At 40.5% G+C, this 23557-nt stretch overlaps 1 protein-coding gene across 2 annotated transcripts in view; it reads right to left on the bottom strand.

Moving 5' to 3' along the window:
• bmpr1ab (bone morphogenetic protein receptor, type IAb) overlaps positions 1–23557 on the bottom strand; it is a 26542-nt gene extending 2985 nt beyond the window's left edge. For both annotated transcript variants that reach the window (XM_079477077.1, XM_079477078.1), the window contains exons 1-10: positions 23095–23557; positions 17475–17622; positions 9881–10099; positions 1945–2116; positions 1744–1846; positions 1541–1637; positions 1328–1424; positions 949–1075; positions 418–610; positions 6–303 (exon numbers count right to left, since the gene is read on the bottom strand). In XM_079477077.1, coding sequence (XP_079333203.1) covers positions 6–303; positions 418–610; positions 949–1075; positions 1328–1424; positions 1541–1637; positions 1744–1846; positions 1945–2116; positions 9881–9950 — 1157 coding nt within the window. In that variant the 5' untranslated portion in view covers positions 9951–10099; positions 17475–17622; positions 23095–23557. The remainder of the gene's footprint in view (positions 1–5; positions 304–417; positions 611–948; positions 1076–1327; positions 1425–1540; positions 1638–1743; positions 1847–1944; positions 2117–9880; positions 10100–17474; positions 17623–23094) is intronic.

Raw genomic sequence — 23557 nt, 5'->3', positions numbered from 1 at the left:
TATACCTGTTGTATTTCACAGCCAGGCCCAAATCAGCGATGCAGCATGTCCCGTTCTTCTTTATAAGTATGTTTTTGCTCTTTAGGTCTCTGTGAGCGATGGCAGGCTTGCCCTGCGTGCCGTAGATTTCCGTGTGCAGGTGACACAGGCCGCATGCTGCCGAGTATGCCAATCTCAGCAGAGACTGCGTGTCCAGGGTGGTGTATTTCAGATAGTCGTAAAGAGATCCGTTTTCATGGTAGTCTGTGATAAGGAAGAGCTGCGTGAATGCTCCTGTTCCCTTAATATCTGCAGCGATGAAGCCTGGAGGAAGTCAGGAAGGATATGAGTGAATATTAAATAGACCAGCAGTACTAAAACAATGCAGTTTTCTTAAAGATGTCAAATAAGCTCAACCCAGGATCCTACGGTACCTACCCAGTATGTTCTCATGTCTCATGAGCACAGTTTGGTAAATCTCCGTCTCTCTGAACCAACTGGCCTCCTCGCGGGTGAAAAACACTTTCACTGCCACTTTTTCTCCTCTCCAGCGGCCGAGCCACACCTCTCCATACCGCCCTTTTCCAATCTGACGTACCATATGAATCTGTTTTGCTATAGTGCGCTGAACCTGTGAAGTGAGAGATTTGGACAACCATGTATCATGTTTTATAGAAACTGAACACATTTGAATTTCTGGTCAGTAAAATTCTTTGATATAACCAAATTTTCCATTAACACTAAAACGTGTTACATATCACAAAAGAGCCAGAATAAAGTTCGAGTGAGTTTGGCAGTGCAGTAGCAATTTGGCTATACGCTAATATTGTAATTGTAACATTTGAGTATTCCTAAAACTTTAGCTCTCATACCTTTTTTACAACAAACCCAGGCCTTTAGAAAATCAGGTGAACTTAATGATTTTTTATGTTAGCTGTGAAAAAATCATGTTCAGAAACAGTGCCTCACCAGCAGGGGGAGCCCGGAACCAGAGCCAGTACTTGACTGACTAATGAGTTCTTTAATAGATTCTGTCTCAGGGATGAAGGCCTCATCCGGCTCCAGGTACCGTCTCCGTCCTGTCTGCAGCTTATACCTGTGCAAACGGACACACAGAGCTTTAAGTCACCATAATATCAACACAATGCATCACGTTACATTACAAGTCACTTATTAATAAGACCTACATATTGATGTATGCAAGTAAACCAAAAGAGGTGCCAAATGAACACTACTATCTAAAGTAGACGTGCATATGTCCGTGTGCTGGTTAATCATTAATAGTGTATTAAGTGCACCTTTTCTTTATTTTAACAGCTGAACAAGTCGGTATTTAATAACTTCTCACCTGTAGTAACACACCACGGTTATGGTGACCAAAGTAAAGCAGCACACAATCACAGAGACTAGGAAGGCCAGCAAGTGGGCATTCCACAAAGGGGGCTCTGAGACAATGAAAGAACATAGACATAGACTTAAGTGAGCGAGCGATATAAACTGTATACTGTACGGTATACTGTATTAAAAGGGCGTTGGATGGACAAACATATGTGCCACTTACTTGGTACAACTGGTGGAAGTGTCGGCTGAAGATCTCGGTTACAGAAATCAGTGGAACAGCACTCTATGGTCCGTCTGGTCTGTGCATTTGGAGAGTCCTGTGTAAAAATAACAACATGCTGCAGTTCATCACAACTGATTTAGATCAACAACATCCACTGTCATGCGCTTATACGTTTCTGGACTCCTGTGTCCATGCATTACCATGCACTGGAAGTGCGAGCCTTCGTATCTCATGCAGCCTGACGTGAGAACAACTTCGCCGTTTTCGTCCTCCTCTATGATGGCAAAACACTGGCCGTTTGTCCTGTGTGGACACAAAAAGACCATTAAATCACAGTGTTCATGAAGAGCTTCTAGAGGAAGTTGCCGGTTTAAGCAGGTGTAACTTGTGTGTTCACTCACTCGCAGGTGTTGTTCATCGCATCTTCAGGACAGTGGCCCGAGCAGTAGCAGCTAAGGAAACGTGCCGCGTCCTCGGGTGCCACGGTGGATCCGTCACCCGACTGCGATTTCTTTGGATCCGATCCAGGCTTGACACCAGTGCCGTGGAGAACGTAGTCAGGGTTTTGCCCACCTAGAAAGTTGGAATAGACATTGCAGTTATTAATATGACTCTCTAGGATAGATGTCATAACCTTAGGATTGTCTTTGAATATTTACGTAGTAAACGTTGATTTATATTACATTTTTACAATAAATACAAAAGTAAAATAATGGTAAATTGCGCCGTTTCTTCTCCACACGAAATACGTGCTGGATATTGACTCGATTACTCAAAGTTGGCCAGTGTTATTTCAAGGAATAGCACAACATCATGTGCATCAACTATAAATGCCTCGTCCATACACCATGGGTCACCTTCCATAGACATTTTTACACTGGACCTTTAAAATTAAGGACTTTACATAAGTACACATATATATAATATATATATACATATATATAATATATATATATATATATATATATATATATAGACACGCACACACACACACACACAATCAAAAGAAACCATTACTTGGCTAAACTTGTCTCTCCAATATTTTTAATTTAGAGTCCGATACCAAGCTCAACCGCTAGATGTCAATGTACCATACAGTTTCTTTAAATGCGACCAAACCACAGGACCCATTCGACAAATTGTTTGTTTCATAAAAAGAACATACAACAAAATGCAAAAAATATTTTATTTAATACAATTATTATACACTTAAATAATAATCCAAATTAAAATGAACATGAAAAATATAAAGAAAATATATAGTTATATTATTAGCCACTAGCCAAACACAAACCGAAAGTTAACTTGGGGTCAGGCGCGCGCGTCCGATGAGACTGTCTATACACCCACATGCATGTTGCATATCATAACAGCTGACGAGTAAAACAGATAGTCTAGGACAAAAACTAGGACAAAAAAAAGAAAGCGAGACATGCCGATTTCTCAACGCTGTAACCTGATCTGTCTGAGTGTGTTTGAGTGTTTGCTGCAGACAGGCAGGGTGCATACAGCCCCAAGCACAAAGACTCATGTGTTGAGAATTGCTACGGGTGCTTCCTCTTAAAGCCCTGCTGCTCGTCCTACAGGTCTGGGCAGGCCTTCTTGAGGAATAAACATCAAAATAAGCCCGCACTAAAACAGGCACACTGCCGTTTAGAGAAACACAACATTCCACGTCCAAGATCTCATTACGAGAGCCGTGCCTCCAATCTGCCCCATGTCAGAGATTCCTCCAGGTCTACCCTACATCTAATTTAACATTAAACATAAACATCAGACAGAGGCGAGACAAGAAGCCTCTATTTTCAGACTCATCTCAAGTGTTCGGAATTAAACTCCATTTTGTAGGCAGATCCTACCTGGTGTCGGCACATTTATGCGGCAGTGACACCTCTAGCCGTATCAGCTGGGGTGGAGACCACTAAACTGATATACAGCTTGATAACAAAGCAGCAAGGAGCCAAGAAGCTTTAAACCGCAAGAGCTGATATAAGCCAGGGGAAAACAAAGACTTGGCACATGAGGGAGAGGATTAAAAAGCTTGTTCCACGGTCTCAGAAACACTAAATTGGTATACAATATATATCCTAAGTGCACTGAAGGTTGCTTTGGATAAAAATGTCTGGCAAATGCATAAATGTAAATGCAATGCATGTCACAAATCAGGTACAGACGCGTCAATCATATATAAATATATTGCACGTTTTTAGCAGGTTTTCTAAGATTCACCCATTTGAAATGTCTCACGCCAGGAACGAAAGCACGGCTTGCAATGCAGTCGCTATATTCAGTTTTGTTGAGAGGAAGTCTGTGACAAAAACAAATAAGGTGTTACTCAACACCGAGTCAATTTGTGGAACGACGCTTATCCAAGAATTTGTCATGAAAGCATTGTGTTCGATGGCCCGAGGGTGAAATGGTGAGAAGTGGGATTACGAGAGAAAGTGAAAGAGCAGACTGGAAACACAAGAGATGGGATTACTGCGTGTAAATCTGAGGTTGAAAACCGGGTCGACCGGCACGAGCTGAGAGACTTAGCTCTGAGAATTTATCAAAAATATTCAAGTTGATTGTTTCCTGAAACGCATCGAACTCTTGTGTGTCTATTTCTCTCTCTCTCTCACACACACATACAAGATTTTCCCACTCTACTGTAATTTCTCATACAAGTCAGGCTGTTCCATTCATGTGCCGAGTTCCTGCGATATTAATCCTCTGTTTATGTGTCAGGATTCGGTTTTCTGCATTTCGGAAATGCGCGCTTGAAGGTGTCCCACGGCTCCCTCCATTACGGGGGAAATGTAAAATACATGGCGAAAGCATTTGATCTTACATCTTTGATCACCTCACAGTTTAGTTCAGGCGCCTAAGCTGTCAAACAGGACCCGGCGCAAGAATGGAGGTGGAAACCGGTAACATAAACATCACGGACGAAAGACAGGGAAAAGAAAAACAGACGAAACCTTCTGCGAGTCCTCAGGTTTGTAACCCTCACAAGGCCCGGCCATTTCCCCTCTTTAGCTGAGCGAGAGGCCTGTAAATTGCAGGAATGTGAACGACGTAGCCAGCACATGGGCTGCTTTTAAGAATCTTTAAGGCAGTGTAATCTGTTATGATGTGTTGAGACCTACACGTCCTTACAGCTGAACAGATAAGAGCGGAATTCCCGCAACCACAACAATCCCACACAAACAACCACAGAACTCGGGAATGTTATCGGAACACACAAAATAGATTTCGAGCCAGGAGGATTACTAAAACAGAGCAGATCTCTTCTGAAGAACCTCTCAGTCATTCAATGACAGTATGAAGCGACTGAATACATTTTCCCCTCTCCGTGTTTTTCCTTGGCTCTTGGAGACGGAGCTTCGGAGTCTTGCCGTGCTCCTACATGTGTGCTTGATTCTGGCTCGCCGTCACCGTGGAGTCTGAGGTCTGGCAGTACTCAGCCAGTAATGAGTCCTGCTGACCGCATTCTCCCAGCCTGTAGGCAGATTGGCCTGGAGTCGAGCACCAGCCTCTTAAAGAGACAGTAGTGCCTGTTCTCTCTTCTTCTCCATTTTCTACACGCGTGGCCCAAACGCGGCAGCTGTGCTCCACACCTGAAAGGCACTTCATACGGAGGCAGGAAGGTACATCCAATTCCAATGTTTACGGTTAAATTTGTATTAACTTATGACTTCATTTTTACCATGAAGGTCACAAAATATTTGCTTGATTACTTGAATTGGCATTCTTTTTTTAGCTTTAACATCATCGTAGCTTAAGGCATAGTTCAGCGAAAAAATTTTGACTGTCATCATTTACTGATCCTCTTGTCATTTCATGACAAGAGTTTGACTTCCTTCTGTAGAACACAAAAGAAGATATTTTGAAGAATGTTGGTAAACGAACAACAGTGGTATCCATTGACTTGCATTGGTTTTGTGTCAATACAATGGAAGTCAGTGGGTTAGTTAACATTCTTCAAAATATCTTTTGTGTTCTGCAAAAGAAATAAAGTCATACAGGTGAACTATCACTTTAATAATAAAAATGAGCTCAGTCAGGCTTTCATCACATCTAAAGTGCTGCCTGTAAAGTAATTGACTGACAGGGCAGCAAGTAAGAAAACAGATGCATATATATACATAAAAACCCAGGTGCCGCTAGAGAAACCCCAGAAAAACATGTAAAGCCAAAAGTTTACATATCATGCCAAACTTGGAGCCGTTTCATGCCTTAACACTGATCTCCAGGTAAAAACATCTGGGCTTTGACCCTATTAAAATCAAGAGTAGAACAGGCACCCCTGAGTCACTTTTGAAGGTGTAATGGGAGGCTGGTCATAAGGTGAGGAGAGAATATGGGCGCTCCGATCCTAAAAAAAAGATGTCGAGTTCACACCTTCATGAACAGGCCAGCTGCTTCTCATTGCTGCCTGCTACAAAAGTGTCAGCAAAATGACAAACAAGTTGCTCACTCTTTAAATGAATGTATAAATCTAAATAATATAATTTACGTCTTTGAAACAAAAGTATATGCTTTAAAAAAAAAAACATGAGTAAAAACGAAAACATTTCAGTCCTCATGTGTCCTCTCTGTTGTAGCTGTTATTTATACAGCGCTACAGTAAGACTTAACAGGAAATGATGCAATGACCCAGCCAAGTCTCAACGAGGGCGTTTGGATTACAAGCCTATAATCAAGACGCTAGTTTTCAGTGTCAAGCTTCACGCTGCCTGAAGAAGAAACTTAGAAGAGTAAATAAAAACACCAAAATCCTTTTAAAATATAATGCTGGGTTTCCATTAGAAATAATATGTGAATCATATATCCTTGAAGAATGAGTACATATGAAAGCAGACATGTATTTCATCAATACATCGGTTATTCAAAACGTCTTTTTGCCTTCTTACAGTCTAGGCAACAAAGAAACTGAACAATGTGGCTGTAGGGTGCAATCTAGCAGGAACAGCTTCAGCTTTAAGTGGCCATTAACCTGAACCTGACATTATTATTTATTTACTTTCATCTATTTAATAACCATCATTATAATCATCGCATGTTCCTGGACAAGGGCTTCCATTTCAGGGCGAAATCTTCCAGCACGTAATAATCCTCCACTATTTGAAGACCAGCTTGTTAAACCCGAAGCAAGGGAACATGTGGAAAACAACGGCCTGCCTGACACAGACCAATAAAGTTGGCTGCCTTTATGAAAGTTACCATCTAATGGGCTCGGAGACACCTCTAGAGCCAAGCTCCCAACAGCAAGCTGTAAAAGTGAGAGTTGAGAATGCCTTTAACAGCCCCCTGCCAAACACATGCTCACAAGCATGCACACATGTCAGTGTACAAGAGTTCGATATAGTCGTTTATTCAAATGCTTTAAAACCTGCGGTCTTCGAAAACAAGGAAACACAGTCACGCACATCAACAGCGGCCCTCCTACTCCGACAGTAATGATTATTTCCGGGCGGCTGTGCACATTAAGTCAGATACCTGACAGCCAGCGCAATACAGGAAACGGTTAAAGTGTCAGGGAAACTCAGAGCACCGACAATAGACTCAACATGCTTCCTGTAGTAGGGCTTGGGCGAGCCGCCCAGTGTGGTGTAGGATGGGAAATTAGGGCAGTGATAAAGAGTCACGGTAGCAATATTTCTTTAACGATCTTTTTGGTTCTGAACAAAATTACAAGTCATTCACATATTAACTAAATGATAAAACATCTTAGCAATGTCAGTAATATAATGTAAACCCACAGAGGAGAAAACAAAACAAACTAGTGGCGAGTAACATTTCCTGAACCAACTTGGGAACAAACATTTACATAACTGGAATTTAACGTTGCAGTTGTGTTTTTGCAGCGCGCTGGTACATCACTCAGTATTTTGCATAATACCAGTGTGAATTTACTGTGTAAATAACAATTAGTTGTACCTTGTACTTCAGGTTTCTTAGCTACGAGGCCAAAGCTCAACCTTACCTTCCTGAGGAAAAATTCCACCAAGTTCATTTATTAGCAGGGAATTGAAAACCAGCGTTAGACGTGTTGAATGATGTGACATTTATCAAAGAAACTTGCGGCCATATGCATTCTGTGTTAGACGGAGACCTGACCACAGATAAGCATTCACGAGAAGAAACAAAAACACGCTCACTCAACAACATTCATGTGTGGTTTAACTCATCTCGTGCTTTCGCCACTGAGTCTCTCTTAGTTTTTAACAGAAAACTTTGCAATGGTCGAGGGTAGTTATTCTTCTTCTTAAAAGCTCTGGTTGACTTTACAAGTGTAAAAATTGCTGCCACTGCCCATTTCTTCTTTTGTTCCTGGGTGGGGAGGAAATAGTATATTTAAAGATGTTTGCCTTGCTAAACAAGCAGACAGTGACCACTCCAGCTACTCAAAGATAAAAGTGAGTCAACTACAGAGAACAAAAACAACTTCTGTGATTTCATAAAAACAACACTGAAACCTATTTCAATGTTCAACACTAGTGAAAAAGAGCATGATGTAAAATGCTGCATGGGCCGGTACGATATTTTGACGGTATGATAACCACCAAAAGTGTCACGGTTTCACGGTGTTGCAATTACAACACTAAAATGTGTTATTTTCAAATGTCTGCGCAACTTTTCAACTGGACATTCATAGAACATATGTAAAGCCTTTAAATTATAATAACCTTTCAAAAAAGTATTTTTTGTCATAGCCCATATATTAGGCCTAAACATCAAACATGACTTATTTATTTGTGTAAACACAGCTCATACCTTAGAAACGATATCACCGAAAACTCTTTCAAACCTCGGTATACATTGGAACCGCTATTCGGCCCATGCCTAAATCCCACAACATGTGACGCAATGGTTTATGTCAGTATGCAATATTTCTAACATAACTCTATATGGAGCTAATAAGCTCATGACATTTGTATTTAACTTTAAGGTTAAGTACATCTACTTAAAGTATATCTTTCGATCCATTTCTTCTAGCTTGATAGTCATACTTCTCATTCTTGAGAGCAGGAAAAGTGCTGTCCCATGGTCTTCCGGTTGCTAAAAATAGGCGGCGTTTATGACTTATCAAATATAACTTCTAAAAATAGGAACACAATTTGGCAAACGAATAGTTTGACATCAGTGGGAAACTGACACACTTGAGTCAAAAGTAAACAAAGCATCTACTGTTTTCAAGCAACATGGGTGGACCGTGACAAAATTGACGGAGTGAGTGAGTCTTGTTTTATAGCCTGGAAAACTTGTTGACCGCATAAAATATGACGTAATAAATTACATAATATGTTGACTCACAGCTTTTTTTTTATAAAGCAGTTAACCTAGTGTCCCAATTTCTAAATACTTGTTGGAAAGCTGAAGTGGCAACTGTAATCTGTATTGTCAACACTCAACATCAAGTCTCTTCACCAAACAATTACCCACATTAACATTTCAGTGCAAACCCCTGAAGGAAAAACAGCATTCACTTAAAACAAACAAATGTACTCCCCCCTTGACATTCACACAACACCCTTCCTCCCCTTAACACACCAACACAATTTCAAACCAATTGACTGATCACCACCCTATTGTTTCTCTGCATAGCCAAATGTGAAGCCAACGGTCTATTCACACCTCAACAATAAGATGTGTATTCTCACATTACAATCACAGAAAGCTCTACTGAGCGGATGAATGGATGACCTGATGTCTGCATAAATGCCACCCTGCTGCCTCTGATGGAGGCCATTACATTCTTATACAGCGTGTCATGAGAAAAATTTGAGTTCTTCCTGCCTGCATTCACCTAAAATGGAAACAACCCCTTCATTACTACCGACCCACGAAGAGAAGATCAGAAAGGCATTGAATCAATAAAATGAAATGTAATTTGGATGGATATCCTAGCAGGGGGAGTTTGTCTGCTAATGCATCTCAAATGTGAACAGACAGATTCCACTTCCCGGGCCTGATGGGAATTTAAAGAAAGATCATTACTCGTGCTGTGTTTTTGAAGGCCACCATCCATTAAAACAGGCAGCTTCTGCAAAACACTTGGTATCATCCAAATACGGGTAAATTGGTTCTCATACGGCCTCAATCTGCTTTGTATTATAAATACTGCTATTCTGCATCCAGTTGAAAGAAAACAGACGACCCTTTCGGTCATCTTCAGCTTTTGCTTCCCTCTAAACAAAACAAAAACACATATTTTTTTCCTATGGTGGTTTGTGATAGAAAACAGTCACTCTGCGTCAAACAGGCTGATACTGCCAAGAGTCCGTTTGGTCCACTGATGAGGAACCAAGGGTCAAATGTAGACACTTTAGAATAAAGCAACAGACTTACCCTCGACCTGCAGGGAGAGGAGGACACCAGCTCCTAAAATGGAGAGGAAGAAGACGGAGTTGCTTTCCATCCTGTTGGATGAGATGCAGAGATGCGTGGCTGTAGTGACGTGCTCTGTTGCGAGGGGCCAATCGTCTTTGAGGGCAACTGGATTGAGAAAAATTGTGGACGCAGGACGAAGATTCAATAACTCTTTAAATCCTCTTCTTGCTTAAGCCCCTGTAATGAAGAGAAAGACAGTTATTAAATGTTGTAAATCCATCATCCCGAAGTATTACTTGCTTATATTGATCTGTTACGGAAATAAATAAAGAAACCTCTAAAAGAGGACTATGGTGGTTTTCAAATTCCTCTCTGAATTAATCTCCGATTTCATTTTAGCACCATGACACGATGAGCCTGACCCCATAACTGTGGAATGGCAGCTCAGGAATCTAGAAACCAGCTTAAGTAGTGTCTCATTCAAGCGTCCGATTTTGGGCTCTGTCCAGCGTTAATAACATAATGTGTCTGCTCTCTCATAGCTCCTTCTTGTCTCCGTGCAATTAGTGTCTCCGATAGGCTCCACGGGACCAGGGGCCTGAATTAACAGTCGCAGAGAGGGGGTCAGTGTCTGTCACTTTTCATTTGGCCAAGGGGGGAAAAGAGGCCGACCTGCGACCTACTTTTCACACTTCCCTGACTCTTGGGTAATGGGAAAACAATGCCAGGGCTCCTGTGGATCATGAGGACCCCTTAAGACAGGCCGGATAACCACATGACCATGGAGGAATGGATAGAGAGATATGACTGCAACAGGTTTCACTGACTCAATACACCACAGTGCAACTTTTACTGGCAAAACAATTAACATTATGTACACACTGGCTTGTCTTAATGGTAACTGAGGAACAATAATAAAATGTAACATGAAAGTGTAACTAAGGTTTTATAAACTCTTGCCGAAGCGTTTATTTCAAGACTGCACAATATTGAAGAAAAATAGAATAACTTGCCAAATAATGTGATAAACAATATCAAGTTCAATATCAAAGTAAATGTAAACTATATTCAACTGTATTTAAAAGCTGACAATGTTTCACATTCTTTCTGTTTATAGATGATCTTTCACACATTTGACATAGTCTCTTCATCAACCTTAAGCTTAATTGGACCACAGACAACTTTTAAAATATGTAAAATAATTTTTGCAAACCATAGTGATATTGCAATATGCACATTTGCAATATTTAGACCATTTCGATATATCGTGCAGCCCTATTTCACTCCGTTTTTTTGCCCTTGGTTTAAGTACACCTTTTGAGAAACTTAAGGTCAATAATAACATGCCAGTACTAGTCAGTGAGGAAACGGCCTGAGGACAGGAAGTGCACTGAAACAACTCGGACACTTACGATTCCATCTGTGAGCAACGCCCCCTCCAACACAGTCACACCACCATACACAAAACACATAACACCACACAAAATTCAACAAAGTCTAACAGGAAGTGAAAGGAATTACGAAAGAAAGATTGTACTAGCATTAAGACCATTCACTGGCATGAACCGCTACAGCAGATGGACTACAAATAAATCAAGAAGATTTCACCGGCCTGTAAGATAAATGGCATAATTTATAGCTTCACTCAGCATTCTTTCAAAGGAAAGCTCTTCATTAATTTACTTTGAAAGGATGAAAGACCGGAGGGATAGGAGACACAGGTAAAAGGTAGAGGAACTATAGCCACCATATAGAATGACCACACCTCATAGCAAATCACTGAGGCATGCCATGTGGTTACTGGGAAGGCATTCCCCCAATCGTCAATCATATGATGCTTGAAAGGGGAAGTCACTCTGGAGACAGAAATCTGAGGAAGAACAGAGCAAGCTGTGTCACTTGTTTCCCACAGATAATGCTGCATTGACAGGGGCTTTGAATATCTTTGTTTGTTCAGGTAAGTCCGTGTAATAGAAAAGGAAAACCGCAAGACGCCAAACATCCCCTTTCAGACAGGTTTTTGGAAAGGTAGGTGAGATTAACAACCAAGAGGGATCACTTTAGTTATCCTGCTAAGTCTGTGGTTGTGATTGATGTACGTGCTTGCTAAATAAACAAGCACAAAAACCACTGTACACGAAATCTTACAATTCCAACCGTAGACATAAACTGCAGGGCAATGCAAAAACAACTTGATTTTCAATATAATCTTGATACAAGAAGTGTCATGAGTACGACTATAAACGAATTGATGCTAATAATGAATTTAACATGTTCATATTTTCCATAAACTTGCTCATCACAACATAAATGGATTTAACCACAGTTCACCATATATCTCAGATGTAGTAAATGTGGTATGTGGATATGTGTGCTGGCATGCGTTTCCCTGGCCCCTCCTGGGGCCCCTCCTTGCAGGCAGCCCAGCGCCTCGCCTGCCTCTCGAGTCACGCCGGCCAGCAGGGAGAGCAGACTTCCTGGCTCCATTCACATTGTTTGCTTGGCTGCTTCTGAGGCTCATCCAAGGCTGGATTAGCATAAGAATACTGAAACGTTCCTGTAGAGCAATCCCCTGGCAAACCTCCTGCTGCACTTCTTCTCAGTACTCTACCCCGCTCTCTCAGCCCTCATCCATCTATCTATCATTCCCGTGCTGGTCTCGGCTCTTTCAAAATCTCCGTCATGCTCTTCTACAGGCAAAGCTCTCGTATAGGCTGCCTTTGGGCTCTCTCCCCCACATACTCATCTGCAACCCGTTTTCGGTTTGTATCTGCGGCTTATCAAATGTCTGAACAACCCTCAAGAGACACAGAACACGCTAATGGAAGTATGACTGGGGTTATTGGGAAATCAAGACAGTGAATATTGACGTGCTAGCAAAGAACTGGGGATCTTATTTGCAGCGTGTGAAAAGAATGTAGGTGGATAAAAACAAATCTTTCTGCGGGATGAATAAAAAGTAAAGCGATGTTGTAACATGCAAAGTTCAAAGGAAGGAAAGCGAGGGCGGAGGTAGCTTTGTTGAAACAGACGCTGTATCCAGACAGTGTGGTTTCAAGAACACACTGATGGTGGCAAATATAGTCAACCGAGGTCTCCTTCAATCAACCTCGTCGAGTTGAAGTCTTTATTTCATTCTAACCCGGTTTCACAGGCAAGGCTGAAGGATAGTCCCAGAATAAAATACATGTTTGAACTGTCTTAACTGAAAATAACTCGCCATAAAACAGCTTAAAATATGTCAATAGGCCACTGTTTTGTCTCTAGATGCACACCAGTAATGTTTTTACTAGGGCATTTTTATAAAAGTAACTTAAATACACTAAATTGGTATTTTATTTAAATAGTGTCAAAAGAGCACGTTTATTTCCAGCCAATTTTTTTACTTCTGTTTTGGTTTAACTTTTTGTATTTGAATGAGGATGTTTTCAAATGATATGTAAAATTATATTCTAACTCTGCTATAGTATTATAAAATACAAAAGGATTGATGCATTTGAGTTTACACAATATGCAACTAGTACTTTCTTTCTTTATAGGACGGAAAAGTCAAACTCCCATCGACCCAAATGTCTAGACGAGCACCAGACTGCAAGCTGTGCTGGGATGTACCCTAGCCCTCTCTAAAGTGTCAGTCCATGCATAACATTTCCTTACAATTTTCTAAAAGTAAAGCCCAAAATATACCTTGTTTACTCCTTGCCTATATACGCAGAGGTGTGTTTAATCGCCTATATACGCACAGGTGTGTTCAAGACTTCCAAAGTATATACTTTGTTTGACCGCTTACAGGAAGGAACACACAACCCCAACACATAAGCTAGCCAATATGCAAGCAACTCGAGCACTAGGCAGCGCACATAAATGTCACGGTGGTGACAATGTTTATGTTGCACACTGTACTCACAAACTTCACATATTAGGTGTTGTGTTAATGGTGGCTCACTCATACTGCAGTAAACACTATTTAGACTTTTAAGCACTGAGTGGATCCTGGGAAACTTGCACACAGGCTGCTGCGGGTTCACAAGACGAAAAGAATCATCCTGGTCTGTAATTACAACACAGAGCTGAAAATAAGGCTTTGTTTGAGCAGATGCACATACTCCTGCACATTCCATAGCCAAATGTAGCCTAGATCTCCACAAAAGGCTCTTGCACGTCACCGTTGCATATGTTTGGGAGGTCCATTTCAGGACATCACACCACATTCTACGGTCACAGACAGGCTATGCTGGAAATATAGAATATGGGCAAAATATCTATAGTTTACATATATACATAATGTAGCTGTACAAGTTGCAGGACCAATTGGATAGCAATTTGTCATTCTGATATATTATTCTATTGTTCACTTTCCAATGTTAATTTCCGGAGAAGTTCCTCAGCCTTGCTCCTAAAGACACACCAACGGTACACATTAGGATGTCTTCATTTTCTGACACATATCAGGTTTTGAAGAGCTTTACCAATGAGCTAATGTGTTGAATCATGTGTTGTTTGATCAAGAATACATCCAAAATGCATACTATTGGTGTGTCTTTAAGAAGAAAGTTGGTAAACTGGTCTGAAGAGCATGGCTGATATAATGCTGATTATATTACGTGACACAATTTGATAATGGAAAATAAGGCATACAAAATATGTTGAAATTAAGCAACCACCAATTTTATACAATCATATTAATGTTATTATAATATCTTTAAAAAACCCCATAGGAAAAACGGCAAAAGACTAACAAAGCTGCTGTCATTCTGTGTCTTTTAAGGAGTGTTCAAGAGCTTAATTAACTAGTAAACAACATACAAAGTCAATGCAAAGACGTGAATAGACGCGGATTCACGCTGGGTGGATGTTGAGAACACGCAATGTTGGCTTCAATCGCGTCTTCCGAGTTCCTAATCTAGACATTATATGATCATGGATTCCATCAGATCAGACAGATCACAGACCGCGTAGAGTAAGCCACTCTGTCAATGCCTTCTGAATCCAAAATCCATATTACTAAGTGCTCTGTCCCTCTGTGTATAGAAACACATGTCATCTAGCTGACAATCGAGTGTGACATTGCCCCCTTTCCTCCAAAACACTAAGTGCAAATTGTTATGAGCTGAAGGACGTTGCCCTGAAAAGCAAAGCAAGAAAGTGCACTTCATGCAGGGCTCTCCAATGTCTGAAATTCTCTAGGCATAGCATTTAATGGCTGCGGCAAGAGGCTCCTCTGTTTCAAACAGATCGTTTTCACACTCTGCAGAGCTCGTGTTGCCAGAATGTCTGTTTCACTGTTTTTGCACAAGCCCTCAAATCAAGATGTCTGCCACAAGGTGTTTAAAAAGGATGCTATTTTTCTTTCTTATCTGTAGAGATTGAGAAGACATACTCTGGCACAGTTGGGGAACTCTTTTTTTTATCAATGTGGGGTGGTGGTTGTTTTTCCCAATGTAATTTTCTGGTTCCAGGCTTTGTGCTGCTCTCCTTCAAGAGGCATCAGGGCATGACATTACAAAGAAAAGGAAGGGGTGAATTTTCCATTACTTGTTCACAAATTCCACAGGGGAGGCACGATAAAGAGTTTTTATCATCAGCGGCAAGCATTCTTCCTGTAGAGTTGGATTGAGTATTGTGCATGTGGCTTTTAAATCTAAATTTGCACTCCAAAATATTGGCAAACTTTACTTTTAGCAGATATGAGCATCAATTCTTCAGTGAAAACATCCTCCTGCACTATACACATGTGTCGATTAAATGCCCTAAAGGATTTGAATGTCCATCCCCAATTCCCACTGCAACCAGTCGAATGGCAAGCAGCAAATCATGGTTTATTGTGTCATAACTGTTAAGTTATTAAAATGAAGAACAAGCCCTTCGCCCCATTCAACATGAAATACGTCATAATGAAGAATGCACACAAAAAATTGACTGCCCCTTTACCTTCATAGTATTTTACACCGATGCTTTGAATCAATATGCATTCCAGAATAAACCAATGGAAAAGCTCAAATGAAATTTCTCCACCACAAAGTAAATAGGCCAATCTGTTAAACTACTAAAAATGTGTCATTTTACAACTTTCCCCTGATTTTGCCTAATTAGAGCAGCAGGAAGAGTAGTTGAAGGCTTCGTGTCTTAAGTGAAGCCCTAAGAACAAAGCATGACATCTGGAAACTTTGATCCTAGATCCAACAGTGACGACAAGAAACTTATTACAAGCACTGCCTCCATGACCTTATGTTTACAAATGATGATAGATGCTGATAGATCCTGATGATAGAAAAGAGGAGTTGACTATTTAGAGATTTTGCTAGGCACACAATAAAAAAAACACACTAACAAACATATTATACAAACAGGTCACAGAACAACAGACAACCAAGATCACATCACTTAGGGAGATAAACTATTTTGTTAAACAGGCTTCAAACTCCAAGATCTGTATTTACAAATACTTAAAAATCATCTCATTTCAAATTTCCATCTTTCAGATTTTAACAGCTAATAATACAAATAATTGAATAAATCTGGTTTTTGTCAACATCAGCATATTGCTGTACATTTAAATACACTCCCTGTCACTTTTCATTACACTCTGTGCACTTTTGAATGTTTTCCTACCTATCCTCTTCGCGAATATTCACCAGCATGTTTGAAATATTCCATCTCGACGTAACTTTGGTATACGTGTGTGGTCTGTATAAGTCAGTACAAGAACAGATTTGTCTGAGTGACTGTATGAAAATCTTGGAGCACAGTTTATAAATGCAAGGTTGTGCGGCAACAGGGCAATGTGTTTGCCCAGAAACCACAGTAACGTAGAGGCTGAAGGAACACGCTGGAAAACTTCAGAGCTGCCCACAGGCGAAGGCCCTGCTTAAAGTCTGGCAGATCACACGGCCTCGTTCAGCTCCACAACCTTCGCAAACATGTGGCTGCAATTGAGTGGAACAGCCCCTCCCTCCTGCCTGCAATCCAACCGGCCTAATGTAAACATCCCAGGTCCATACAGCTCAATACATCACGGCCTGATTGAAAATCTAAACACACACTGAAGTCTAATCAAAGTTAAAGCCCTAAAGTAACTGACAAAATCCCAGCACACTGGATCTAATGGTGACCTTGTCAGGGTGGCGGTATGCAGCTCTAAATGGAAACCCAGTTCTCATGTCCGCAGGTTATTATTGAGATGTTTGGGGGGGGTCTGGTCTCTGACAGACCAATCAAGCTCCAATATTTATGAGACAGGAAACCTGCTGATTGCGCAGGTCAGTCTCGGTTTCATGCACAGGGTTAAGGGTTAATCTCTAGGCTTCGGTAATCAGGGATGCCTGTACGCTCCCTCCGTAAATACAGCCAATGGTAAGCAAAGGAAAAGAAAAATTGTAGCCGCCTGATTCGAGACTACTAATGTAGTTGGCTGTGCAGTGAGCTTTTCGAAAATGTGGTGACCCTACGGCAACTACAATACAACAATGGGATTGGGAAATACAACAGGCCCTGATTTAAAGCACAAAGAACAAATGTCTTTGGAAAATGAATTCAATGACAAAGGAAAAGAAAGCAAAGGACAACAGATGTATTAGCTTTATTCAAGAGTCTGCAAAAAAAGTATTCTTACCTCACATGGTAGCAAGTGCGCAGGTAGATGATCAGAGGTAATACAGTGCAGGATAACCAAACTCATAAGTGTCCACATTAAGATGGTTCTGCCTGGAGTAGTACAGGACAAAGCCAGACTCAAAAGAATCAGAAAATCCTTTTTGTACCTAAAGAAAAACAGTGAGGAATACATTAGGCTATATTATCATCTGGTAAAAATATTACCTTGATGAGATAACACCAGGATAACTTGGATGCATATAGTAGAAAGAGCAAAAACAAAGTCTCTGAGTATACACATCATCATCATTTGGAAAACATTTTTAGGAGGAAATAATTTATTTTAAGGTCCAATTCTCGCTATAAACAAACCCTGAACTACGACTTTTCCCTCAATAAACTTTATTAATAGTTAATATGATAGTTGTTAGGTTTAGGTATTGGGTAGGACAAGGGATGTGGAATACGGTCATGCAGAATATGTGCTTTATAAGTGCTAATAAACAGACAATATTCCAATTCTCACTATTAACAAGTTGCTTATTAGCATGCATATTATTGCTGTGACATCTAAACTAAAATGTTACTAAAATGTTTTTCTTGCTGACAATATCAGTGTGGTCTAAGTAAGTGTGTAATGCCCGTTTCCTAACTGGATTGCAATAAATATGAGCCCATGTTCTAGTGACTTTTATACGACAACCTCGATTATTTACAATGCAACGTCAGAGTCTGTTAATGGATCATAAGGGACCGAGTAGGCGTCAGGGGTTTGACAAGCACTCCCGAAAAGAGAGATAACTGTCCTGTGTCGCCCACATCATCTGTAAGTAGGAAGATGCTTCTGTGATATCCTTTATTTTCTTGTTAGAATAAAATAAACAGTGCTGTCTTTTTGTGTACATGGCCCAACAGAAGGTTAAATAGTATTTGTTTAATTACTTCTTTTTGGACAGGGCAGAAATGCTCCTCAGACACAGTGTCACCAAGCCGGAGACATCCAGATCAAGGTATTAGGATGACTTGCCCCTCAACAAGAAAGAGGATTAAAACCCATATCCCAAGTTCTGGAATTTTTTCTATCTGAACATACACAAATTCTTAAAATGGAAATAGCAGCCTAATGCAGAGTGATTTGTGAAATTATAGAGCAAAAAAATCCAGTACTGAAAGATAAGCTACAGCTGTCGGAAATGAACATCAAAGATCTGAAGACGCCATCAGCCTTGTTAATTCCAGAGGGTTTAGTAAAACCAACAGGAAAGTACAAGGGTGTGTAAAAAGCAATCGGGGCTCTGAGGAAGGGCTAATACGATCAAAGCAAACGATCAGCCATAACTAATTGAAATTAAATCATAAGAGATGAAAGGCCCAGTGTGGTTCACTGAGACACTGGGTGTGGGAACACAGATGTTTGAAGGAGGCTATGTGTTCAGAGCCTATGGATAGCTCCCACTCATTCTTTATAATCTATCCTTTCGATATTCATTAATGTGATATTTTGCAAGGGAGGAAAACAGCAAAATCATTAACCTTGAGCTCAAAATAGCAGAGTGATGATGAACCGAATCACTTGTATGTGTAACACATCGGTTTATATTCACCTTTTAGACTCATTTGCTTCACAAAGAATGGATCTATTGCAGAGGAAGTCATTCAATTATAACCATCCACCCGCCATTCATTTGAGTTACAGCTCTTAACGACAAAACACAAAATGGTTATTATAAACTCACATGTCTGCTTAGGATATTCTTGCCTTATCACCTACTTATTTGAAAATACACATTTGACTAATTATAATATAACTAAACGAGGAAGCAATCCACATAAGACTGACTGTGATAAAGTCTCCATTAATTGTTATGGCTCCTATCTATCCCGTAAGCGTTTAACCATTATAGATGTAGAAATCAGACACTGCTTCTTTAACTGTGGTGGCTGGATATGCTGCAGGACTCAGTGCTAATGAATGCTTTTTATTGTGGGTTTTGTTCAGGTTCAGCAGTGCCACGAGCACAAGCAAAGTTCAAGCAGAGAGAGACCAGCTCTGAAAGCACACCACTTTATAGCTGTGTGTAGATGCCAAGCACATCTCAGACCTGACATAATGCGCTTCAAATATGCAGACAGCAGGAACCCCGCTTGCTGTTGTTGGGAGCTCTGTTCTCTGAGGTAATGTACCGTAACACAAAAAGTACAACAAAGCAACCAAGTCAATGCAAAAGAGAAACATTTGATAAAATTATTCATTAAAAAATTACTAAATGCATATGAATATGTCAAAGTGGAAAGTCACCACCTGATTGATCAATGTTTATATAAAGAAGTACTAAACATTGGGAGGTCTCTGCGCTGCCAATAATGGAAGCATGCAACTCTACATGTTCAGCAACCAACCCTACTCTATTGTGCTCGGTTCACAACTGCATCCCCCAATAAAAAGCTCCTGAAAGACATGGCATTTCCAATACAGAGAAAGATAAAGAGCGTGAGATATAAAAAGGTATTGCATTGAGCTTTATCAACATGAGGGTATTCTGCATTGTATACCCTCATGTTGTATAGGGCCTGGCAAGGAGCAAATAACTTGCGGTTTTCAAATCTCACTTGGTAAAAAGCCCATGCATCAACATCTTGGAAATACTCAACAGCCTGAAAGAGGTGCTTCAAGATGAAACTCGAAGCTTCTCAAAAGAATCATTCTTTAACTGCCAACGTGCCATTTGCAGACTTGGCATTCATTAAGGTTTAAAGATAACGCTTAGTGAGAAAAGATTCGCCGAGTGGCGATGTGTGCTCCGCCCATCCCTGCAGTAAAATGGAAATAAACAGGGACACTGTTACTGCAGAAAGCGGTACAATCTCCCCTGACTCAATTTCAGCTGCCATTCAAGGCTACGAAACTAGGCCTGCATTGGCTTTTCACAAGCATGTCTTATTACAGCCAAGGTGACTTACACAACGCAAAACAACAGAACACCATCCTATGGGACCACAGCAAACACAATGCTTAGCAGCCAACCAACCAACAATAAAAGCGTGACACCTAGTACCCCGAGCCCATTTGAACACAACAATAAGAGCGAATCAAAGCAGGTAAGATTTGAGTCTGGGTGATATTGCTTTCTTCTCTAAGCTTAAAGCATATAAGGACCGAAACCTGACCCTCTTTCTCGCTCCCCCATACTTCACTCTCCTCCCCCCTTTCCGAAAAGAGGCACTTCCAGGGCCAGACGAAGACCCACGGGCTGAAGAATAAAGAGTGAGTTACGCATGGAGGTAACGGGCCAACATTTCTCCTTAAATACAGCCGTAACGATATATAAATAAAGAAAGCCTGGCTCTTAGGAAGAAAATTAGATTTGGTTCACTCTTCCCCTCCCACTCTTCTATTTTAGTTGCAGCAAACAGAGCGCAGGCCCTTTTCTGGCCCATGGCTGCAGGAGCAAAAGATCAGAAAGGTTTGTTTGCTGTAAGGAGGGGCGGTAAAGGGGGTTGCTGTCTTTATTGTAGAGCCCACGTCTTGCACTCACAAACATGCAAGTTAAAGTGCAATCATGGAAATGGTGGTGAGAACAAACCTCTTTCACAGGACATCTTTATCTGATAGAGACTGTGTGTAAATTTTCAAAGGCGACTTTCAAAGGCAAGGTTGGCCTCAGGTAAATATTCCTGATAATATGTCTTTCAAAACAACACAATTGTATTTAATGCATTGCATGCATGCAGTGAGTTCAGTTCAGTTCATAAAACCAATACAGCTTTCTGACTAGCTTGAAGTTGTCACACAACAGTTGACACAATGTTACCTTAACACAACCTTAGAGTTGTTTCAAATCTTTATAAATGTCTTTGTTCTGATGAACACAGAGAAAGATATTTGGAAGAAGGTTTATAACCAGACAGAGTTTGCCCTCCCCCATTGATTACCATAGTAGGGTTTTTTTTAATACAAAAGAAGACATTTTAAAGAATGTAGGACAGCAAACAGTTCTGGGGCACCTTTGACTACCATTGTATTTGTAGTCAACGGGGGCAAAATCTGTCTGGTTATAAGCATTCTTCCAAATATCTTTCTCTGTGTTCATCAGAACAAAGACATTTATAAAGATTTGAAACAACTCTATGGTGAGTAAATGATGACAACAATTTTCATTTTTGGGTGAAGAATCCGTTTAAAGTCCACTTCTGCGAAAATTAAACGGGCCAGTATTATTTCAAATCTGCTACAATGACATATTTAGGGGCAATACACTACACTACAGGTCTTTCGTCTATCACTAAAAAAATGGGCTCCTCATAAGAGACCTCAGGCCCACCCTTAGCTCTCTGTTTTTCATTTGGATCTTTCTCCTGTTTTTTCCCTCCATAAATCTGAAAGACCAATACCACGGTAAATTAAGATATATGGATAGAGTCGCTGCTCTCACAGTAAGAGATTTATCTTTGTCTCCATGTTTAATTGCCCCTGGGACTAATCATGAGTCTGTTCATTTTCTTGGGGTTTTATTGAGGGTCAGGACCAAAAAAAGATTTACTAAGAGACATTTGTAAAGGTCTGTTTTTAAAATAACTTGGAAGAAACACCACAGAACACAAACTCGCAGCAAAAAATGCACAACCATTTAGCAAAGGTGAACTATCGAGTGTGGATCCAAACACTTATATTAGTCATTGAAATTCTATAGAACTAATGTAGATATACGAAATTGGTATCCGTGTTTACAGAAAATGGCTTTTGTATCAACACACTCTATCGACTTATTTTAATTATTTTAATTGTGGCGGTCTTGTAGTATTTACATTTATATTTATGCATTTGGCAGACGCTTTTATCCAAAGCGACTTACATTGCATTATCCTATACATTTATACATAGGCTAATACAATGGTTTTAATAGTAAAATGTAATGTTTTGGCATGCAAATATTAGGGGTAAACTATGTTACTGTCACGAGAGAGTAGTACATTTCTTGTTACTATGGTTTTACTACCATAGGTAAACTAACTAATGCTTACTTAAGTAAAACCATGGTTATGCTTCGTTGGTGATTTTGCATGCATGTAGAATGTGTTGATGTGAATAACTTAACATTCGGCAAAAACAATATCAAGACAACACACCTCCGTAGTCAAAACTTAATATAAAATGTATTCAACTAAGTTACTGACAGAGTCCAGGCTATGTGCGTGTTTGGACAGGCGACAACAGAACACAAACAAAGATGTTATCAAAGTAACGCCACACAAAAATACAACACACCACATGCAGCAATACAGCTAACGTTTCTGCGTCTATCTAGTATGCGGTAAAAAGTGATCAAATACATTAAACATGACTCTATACGACGAATACATAAAGAAATATCGGACTGATGTGGCCATATGAGCGTTTGGGCCCAACGTTGCAGGAGCTTGCCGTTTATTAGTTAGCATTGAACGAATAAAGTAAACATCTCCATTAAAGACGCATTTTCAATAAGCAGTTCATCAGTAAAACGGTAAATCAAGTCGTGTTGTTGTTTAAAGCGTCATTTTATTGCAAAATGGAAGCACGGGCAGAGAAACAAACTTTCACCCCTCCACTACCGGAAAGATAGAGAATCATCACGCAAATATCCGGAATTCCCACTTACCTATTGATGAAGCCACTAAAACAACTTAAAATCCTTAAAATGAGGACCGACTCTACTCGTGCCGAATGCCTCTTAAAAGCGTGGATCACACAGACGTTCCCTGGCTGGATTTTCGATTATTTTCCCCAGCTTGCATGGACGGATTTCTCTGGTTTTACGGTCTCTTTCGCTCTTTTCTCTCCAGTTGTGCCTGTGTGAGGGAACATTCCACTCTTGCGCGTAACTCGATCGGTCCCGATTCAGTTCTCCAATCACAGCACTGCGCTCCGTCGGTCCTCCAATCACGGCATCACGTTTCTTCGGTCCTCCAATCGCGAACGCGCGGCGGAACGTAAGCGTTTATCTCGCCGATTCGCGCGGTGAATAACAAGCTGGAGAAACTGGCTGGAGAGGGAGAGGTTTGGTTGAATGGGAGGAGATCGGCCATGAACCGAAAGCCGTGGATGCCGTCTGCTGTTCAACC

This window comes from Barbatula barbatula (assembly GCF_947034865.1).
Source record: "Barbatula barbatula genome assembly, chromosome: 16".
Lineage (NCBI taxonomy): Eukaryota > Metazoa > Chordata > Actinopteri > Cypriniformes > Nemacheilidae > Barbatula > Barbatula barbatula.
The sequence above is the reverse complement of the archived record's forward strand: the minus strand, read 5'-3'. Positions and strand labels throughout refer to the sequence as shown.